This window comes from Cynara cardunculus, assembly GCF_001531365.2.
Source record: "Cynara cardunculus var. scolymus isolate 2C chromosome LG 17, CcrdV1, whole genome shotgun sequence".
NCBI classification, from domain to species: Eukaryota; Viridiplantae; Streptophyta; class Magnoliopsida; order Asterales; family Asteraceae; genus Cynara; species Cynara cardunculus.
The window spans coordinates 20429647-20438035 of NC_037544.1; the positions used below are offsets into that span (position 1 = coordinate 20429647).

At 34.4% G+C, this 8389-nt stretch overlaps 1 protein-coding gene across 1 annotated transcript; it reads left to right on the forward strand.

Moving 5' to 3' along the window:
- The first annotated feature begins 4338 nt into the window (after nucleotides 1–4338).
- On the forward strand, nucleotides 4339–7680 carry LOC112499900. Its single transcript, XM_025103171.1, has 3 exons — nucleotides 4339–4397; nucleotides 6410–6762; nucleotides 7043–7680. Exons 1-3 carry the CDS (start codon nucleotides 4339–4341, stop codon nucleotides 7678–7680), a joined length of 1050 nt encoding a protein of 349 aa, XP_024958939.1.
- The last annotated feature ends 709 nt before the right edge of the window (nucleotides 7681–8389 follow it).

Genomic DNA, 8389 nt, shown 5'->3' on the forward strand with positions numbered 1-8389 from the left:
AACCCATCATCATCTTTTCTATCTGAACCCACATGCTGTGACCAGATGATTTATAGCTGTCAATACTGGTGTAGATGTCATTAGTCAGTGCTTGCATCATGTAAGATTTGCAAAGCACATCAGCATGGGCTCTTTCTTTATCTTCAGGTGAATATTGATCCTTCCGTTTAGGTAATCTCTGTGTAGGTACGCCTACTATATTGTCAGCAGGTACTTCTACAAAGAATTCAGCAGGACCGTCCAATAGATATTGCATGATCATATCTCCTTCTTTCATCCTTTCAATGAAATTCAGAAATCTGTCTCTTCATTGATTATAATCACCACGAAAAAGAACTGGTGGCTTGGTATCAGTACCAATAGCCATTGCTTCTTTTGAACTCATCTTTTCAGTTTTATGAAAAATAGGATCAACTGCAGTTCAAAGTTTGAATTAAAAGATCAATTTACAAAAATATATCTGATAAAGTGTAAACTTGAATAAGCACACATTCAACACTTAAACAATTAAGCACAAAAGCACTTGTCCGGTTTAGTAATCCGGTCAAGTTATCCGGTTTACAAGTCCGGTAAAAAAGATAGACAAAATTAACACGTTATCCGGATTAGAAATCCGGGCAACACATGGACATAAACCGCACAAATATAAATCGCACAAAGATAAAACGTTCAAAGTCTAAGAATTAAACCGATCAAAACTCAAACTCTTAATAATCCGATCAAAAAGTCAAACTCCGTTCAAAAGATCAAACACACTTAAACCGATCAAAGTCAAACTTATTAAACCGATCAAAAGAATTCAAACATAAACCAATCAAAGTCAAACAATTAAATCGATCAAGGTCAAACACCGTTCAAATGTATACCGTCCAAGATATATACGATTGTAGAAATAAACAGCTCAAAAGTCCAAGACTTACCAAACGGATTCTAAATCGCACAAACTTACCATACGGATTGGTTAAACCGGTCAATATCCGAACAAGTTATAATTTTCTTACCAGCCGGATACTTTTAAATCGCTCACTAAACCTTTCAAGTGTTACACGGTTTATCAACCGGATTCCTTAAATCGCACAATGCATCAACTAATCCGCACAAAGCATCAACGGTTTGCTAGCCGGATTAGCTAAACCGGTCAATGTATCCGCCCAAGTGATGTCCGATTTATCCTATATCAAAACAACTCGAAGCACAGGGAAGTTAAACCGCACAAGCTTTAAACGGACAAAGATTCAATCAAAAACATAAATTTTCACACTTTTTACCAAAAAATTGGATCAAAATACGAAAAAATATGAGTTTTGAAGAACTTTTTTCAGAAAACTGAAAATCGATTTTCGACTATTTCAGCCTTAAAACTTGTTTAAAATGCAAAATGATGTGAATCAAGATTGTTTGAAATGAAAAACCGAATCTAGCAATACAAATCTTTACAATTAACACCCAAAAATTGAACGATTTTTGCTCAAAAACACCAATCCGGACGAAAAAAGTTCAAGAACAGTGAAGAACAGATTGAAAAAAAATTCTAAAAATCGTGTAAAATGGATATATCTTCAAATCCAAACAGCTGCAGCTTGCTCTGATACTAATTGATGAGTCCAGATTTCATACAAACATGATATAATCTTCATAGATCATGATGAACATCAAGGTAGAAAGAATATGATAAAAAATGATTAGATTGAGAGGAGAGAGAATATTACATCAACAAATCTTGATATTCAGATTAATGACAATTGCTAATTACAATTACAAGGAAATCACTATTTATACTAGGAAATTGTAAAGGCTAAACTATTACAAAACAACTATACTAAGGAGAAACTTGAATACAACATTAAAGCACTAACTTGAACCCAACACTTGCGCTGCAAGAGTTCCATACACGTCATGAAGAGACCAGCCATCTAAGTCTTGGTTTGCTTGTAGAGACATGGATAACTGAGTCCATTCATCGCCTAGACTTTTTAGGAATAAAACATTGTTTTCTTCCTTGGTTCTGATGATATTGTTTCTACGACATTGATTTATCAATGTGTTGAAGCGATCATTAGTCTTTTGTATGGGTTCATCAAGGAGGGCTTTGAAGTTGGTGTAATCATTGAGACATTGTGCTCTACGATTTTTCTTCGTCTTTGCTCCTCCTTCCAGTTGACTTGCCAATTCGTCCCAAAGTTCTTTCGCAGTGGAGCATGTATCGAGGGATTGAAAGTTTCATTGGGTAGCACCATGATTATCAATCTTTTGGCCTTTCTGTCAGTTTCGACTCTTTCTTTATCATCTTCATCCCAATTTCTTTCATCTTTAGGCATGTTATATGCTGGAATTTCAGCTGTGGTACTTGTTCCTGGAACTCTTGGAACTAGAGTTTGAGGAATGTAGGGACCCTCCTGTATGGATCGCAGGAGATTCCTATCCATTCCCTCCAGAAAATTTACCATTCTAATCTTCCATTAAGGATATTCCTCTCGTTGAAGAGTTGGAGGCTTTGTGAGGGAACCAACATTGTAAGCGGAATTCCAGTTGGCCATTGGAGATTTTGAAGAAGAAGAGAGAATTTTTGATGAGAAAGAAGATTAAAATATTGAGAGATTTTAAAAGATCGTTTTGATTGGATAATCAATCAATAGGCTCTGATACCAATTGTTGATCCCAGATCTCTCAATAACACTAATAATCTAGTTATGAATAACCAAATTATAGTGATTTAATGAAGAAAGTTATGAAGTCTCAAGAATAAAATAAGAAAGTTTAAGAACAATTTTGAGCTTCAAAGGTTTTACTTTATAGATTCATGAACGTAAAACAAAGAGTAAAAGCCTTATTTTTACAATAGACCTAATCATCTATTTATACTAAACGACTATTAAGAAGATAACTATCTAATGCTACTTTCTAGCAAATCGTCTAGCTAACAGATAGAGTTTATCTTTTTCATGGATAAACATTAATAATAAGATAAACTTGAATTCCAAGCTGTTGATTTGTCATCTCCAGYTGTCATTCATGATATGATGACTTCATCCTTATCTTCAAATCTTCATTGCATGCTTGGATGGAGTGCTGGAAAATCTTCTAAGTTTTGCTTGTCTAGAGGATCGATGAGGATGCTCTTTCCATCGCATCCTTGGACCTGTCCATTGATCCTCTGGTTGAACTTGTCCATTGGTCCAATGGTTGAACTTGTCCATCGGTCCAATGGTTGAACTTGTCCATCGGTCCAATGGTTGAGCTATCCATTAATCCAATGGTTGAATTCCAGACTTAGTTGATTCTGCCTTGATGTCTTCATTGGTCTTCTAGTTCTTCATCACTTGTTGTTTTTCATTATTTTTTACATTTTGCATTGTGGGTTTTAACAATTCCTCTCATCTGCTAGACTTTGAGCAATAAAATTTTTGAGTGATAAAAGAATTTTTTTAATCAATTTTTTATGCTTAATTTTTTTTTATCTAATCTTAATCTTCATATGCTTAGAAGAAGGACAACTTCTAAGTATATTGAAATGTTTTACAAATGTTCAAACCATTTCTTTGATCTCAAATGTTTTTATGATTTTAAGAAGTGAGAATTTAAATATATTTTTGTTTGAAATGAGTACTATCTTTGAACAGGTATTTCATTGAGTTAATACTTGTGTATTTTCTCTTCATGCATAATTCAAATATCTGATTCAACTGTTCTCAAATTACATGTATCATATATTCATTGATATTTTTCGGGGGAAATAAACTCGTTTGAAATTCTCATTGTTTTCATCGTGCGTTATTTAATATCAATGTTTCAATTCTTATCTGAAATAATAATTGTGATTTGTTCTTCATAATTAAACATTCTAACTTTTGAATATTTGTTGATAAACACTGTGCGTACTGAGTCATTCTGTTGCGTTTGAATTTGTTTCTTGATAATTCTAAACATATATCTTCAATGTTTTAACTTCTAAAAAACTCTGTTCAGAACCTGTTCTACATATATGATTTCTGAGTACATCAATTCAAGACTCATTCTTCATTGTTTTGTCATGAGATTTAACAAATATATCTCTGAATGTGCAATAATTTTCTGAGTGCTAAGAATTTAGAAGTTTCAATGGTCAATCTAGAGCCGGAAGGACCAACTCATGAAACACATCCCTAGGTTAGATATATTTTGAAAAGGAATGTTTGAGGTAAAATATTGAGAGATTGAGTGTTTGTGAGCTAAAAAAATGATGAGTGTGTAACAAGACTTAAAAGAAATACATATAGTCCTTTCTAAACCAAAATAGTTAACCGAGTAGCTATACAATCTATCCATTCTCATTCTTTAGAAATAAATATTAAAACAGACATGGACCCAGTGTCGACTACTTGTGTCACCCACCTAGCTACTCATGTATCTCAAAAGAGGTGCTTGTTTCATATATCATGGAGAATTATCATATAATCTATCTATTATTTATTCGGAAGATTTAGATATTGAAACAAGAAGACACATCTCCGGTCTTCGAACTTTATTCTGTGCACATTGAGTCTATTGAGCCAAGTATATCTGTATGATAATTTTCTTTGACACTTTCATGAGTCTTTATGATTCAAATTGCATATCTTTGTGATATTGTCATAACAGTTTGAGAAGTTAGTTATGAAACTTTGCTTCAATGATAACTGGAAGTCCTATCAGAGATTCATTATTGTTAATAACATAGGCCACACAATTAATTTTAGTTGATGTGATAATAGTTGCTAAATGTGCATCTATGTTAGAATTTTACCCAAGATTCAATAGGGAGTGCGATAATGTGATGAAAAAGATCTATTTTTTCAAGAGGAGTATATTTGTAGAAGTTTGTAAAGGATAAAATTTCAGTCTTTTATTGTTTATGATGTGCATGGTTCTCCTAATCATCATGAGAGGGAGAAACATTATCAAAGACATGATGCAAAGATATGAAGATATGAATGAAAAGTGCTAATTCAAGAGGAGTAACTTGATTAAGGAAGAGAGATGATATCAGGTGAAGATAGTTTCTGAAGATTATTGCTGATTGTTGAAGATGTTTTTTTGAATTGTTATGTTTAAGGGGGAGTGAATGTGAAAATTATTTCTAATATGATTTCAGGGAGAGATTGTTGAAAAGATGATTTGTTTGTTTGTTTTAAAGAGAAATTGTTTGAAAGTCTACAAAGTTTGGGGAGAGATAGTTAAGAACGTTTGTTTATTGAAGAAGATTATTAAAGATTAAAAGATTGTTAAAGTCTGAGAAAGATCATGAAGAATTGAAGTTTTGAAGAAAGAGAATTTGTTACTCAAATAAGGAGCTTCTATAATGTTTCTACAAGGAGAAGAATGTACAAAGTTTTAAAAGATAAATTTTAAAGATAAAGATGCTGATAAATTCTAAAGATTGTTACGGCTAAAGAGTCTGAAGAATTTGCTGATTTTTTTAAAAGTTGTTTTTAAAGCTTGAATCCAAAGGGGGAGAATGTTAGGTTCAATATTTTGTACTTAAATGTTGTATCCAAACTTTATGCTTCTTTTGTATTCCTTGTGTATAAATAGGATGCTTTGTTGTAGTTTGTGAGTAGAGTAAGAGTGTAGAAGGGTTGTAGAAAGTAATTTTTGTGTAAACCTTTGAAGATCAATCTAAGCCTTTGACGATAATTTCTCTTTCTACATTTCTACATTTCTACATTTCTGCCATTGAAGATCTTGTGATTGTTCTTGTTAATTCATGATTTGATTGATTAAAACCTGGGAACATAAGAAATTCTTGAAAATATTTCAACAAACAATGGACATTGGGTTGATCCACATGCCCAACCATAAAAGAAGACAGTTGGAATTCATGATGTAGATGCATACACTGCATTAACAACACAACTCACTTCCATGACCACCATGCTTAAAAACCTAACTTCCGGCCAAGGAGTGTTGCCAACTGTTACTACACCTGCTCCAACAGCCTCTTAATGCAGTGTGTTTGTTATGGAGGGGAACACTCATATGAAAATTGTCCTCATAAATTTGAATCTGTAAACTATGTTCATAATAGATCTAATCCTTATTCCAATACATACAATGCTACTTGGAGGCAGCATTCAAAATTTTCTTTGAACAGTCCATGTTTGAATCCACTCGCTCATAAACAACAAGAAACCTTGAATTTTCAACCGCACCAGCATGCAAGCAGTTCTAATTCTCAAAACCATCACCAAAGTTTTCAAACTGCTCAACCATCTTTTCAAAACAAGCCATCTCCACAAGCTAAATCACCATCTTCTTTGGAAGTTATGATAAAAGGCTTGGTGGCCTAGTCTCAAGAGCAACAGCAATTGCTGACCCAAAATCAATCTCTTTTTTATTAGTAAAGTGTTGCTATCAGAAATTTGGAAACTCACGTTAGTTAACTTGCACTTAGTCTGACCAATATAGTCCTTGGTACTTTGCCTAGTAACACAGAAGTCCCAAAAGCCTTGGGAAAGGAACATGTGAAAGTAGTGACCCTTAGGAGTGGGAAGGAATTAACAAAGACCATACAAAAAGAAAGTGAACATGTTGTGTCTAAATCTGAGACTACACCAGTGGTCCCTGTTATTGAAAATCCACGAAGATCATTAGAGCACCAGTCATCTGAGGTCCCTACTTTTGTTTCCCCCAAGTCAGACTATCCTTTGCTATTCCTAGAAGAGGCTGCTAGGAAGTACTCAATTGAAAGTAAGGTTATAGTAGATCCTAAGACCAAAGTTGTGACCCCATCTGAACCTCAAGAAAGTAATACCAAGACTCATGGCATTTAGGACCTATCTTGCTCGACACAATCAAATAAAGTTGTAATAAGCAGTCCCTCCTTATATGCCCTTTCCCCAAAGGTTAAGGAATCAAAAGGAAGAACTACAATTTAAGAAATTTTTAGAGGTGTTTAAAGCATTGCATATCAACGTAACCCTTGTTGAAGCAATTGAGTAAATGCTCAGTTATGCCAAGTTCCTCAAAGACATCTTAAGTAAGAAATAGAAGTTGACCGAGTATGAAACCGTAGCTCTTACTACAGAATGTAGTGCACTTCTGACCAGCAAGATACCTCCTAAGCTTAAAGACCCGAGAAGTTTCACTATTCTCTATTCTATATATGGAAAAGAGATTGGAAAGGCTTCGTGTGAGTTAGGTGCTAGCATCAACCTGATGCCCTTATCTGTTTTCAACACTTTAGCCATAGAAGAGGCTACACCCATAACTGTCACATTGCAATTAACCAACAGATCCATTGATTATCCTAAAGGGAAGATTGAGGATGTCTTAGTTCAAGTTGATAAGTTCATATTTATGGTAGATTTCATCATTCTAGATTTTGAGGCTGATAATGATATTCTTATCATTTTAAGGAGACCATTCTTAGCCATCGGTGGAACTTTGATAGATGTCCAAAAAGGAGAATTAACTGTGAGGCTTCAGGACCAAAAAGTCACATATAATATCTTTAACTCCTTAAAGTACCCTAATTACTTGGAGGAGTGCTTAGGCATTACTAAGATAGAAGCAATATGTCATGATGGAGGAATTAGAAAGGTTTGTAAGTTGGAGGAAGAGGATAATGATGAAATATATGAAGAGATTGTTGAGGAGTTAGACTTGAGAGAGGATGAAAGTATCCGATTTGATGTTACATCATTTGAATTTTTTGGAAAATGATGTTACAATTTTCACTTTTTAAAATCCTTTATTGATAAAGAAGATCAATACATAATTTACAGACTGTTTAGGGAAAAAGATAAGATACAAAACTTATCTAAAACAATCTAGAGAACACACAAGATACAAAAAGCAAGAAAGAAAAGACTTGCTAAATGAAGAAACAATCACTTTGATAAAGGAAGAGCCTAGTTGGTGTTCTTCACTTGAAGTAAAGATAACTTCAAAATATTAACTCACCATGATAAGCTGAGCCTAGACATCCTCAGCCTTATTGGAGAAAGCAGTCATAGCGTCGGAGTTTTTTTGAATTCCCATCTTTATGAAGTTCAGCTCGCTTTTGACTTCACGAACCTCATCTTGGACAACATAGAGGCCGTGAGCCAAGTCATCATTCAAGGGAATTCCCTGTTGAACTTCATTCATCTTGTCAACGATGGTCACAACAGCAGAGTGAAACAGCTTCACATCCCCAGCCATATCATAGGCGTCAGTCTCAGTGACAGGGGGTTCAGTCTCCATAGGACCTGCAAAGAAAGGAGAACATTGAGCATGAAAAAGCTTAGGGTTAGTAGCAAAGAATGAAAGGGAGGGGGTTTGATGTATACTTAAGGGTTCCTCAACAGTATACAAATGATTACCACTGAGGCCGAGCATCTCGAATGTGCTGTAGTTAGGATCAACTACACGTTGCTGAGGGTGGTCGAGA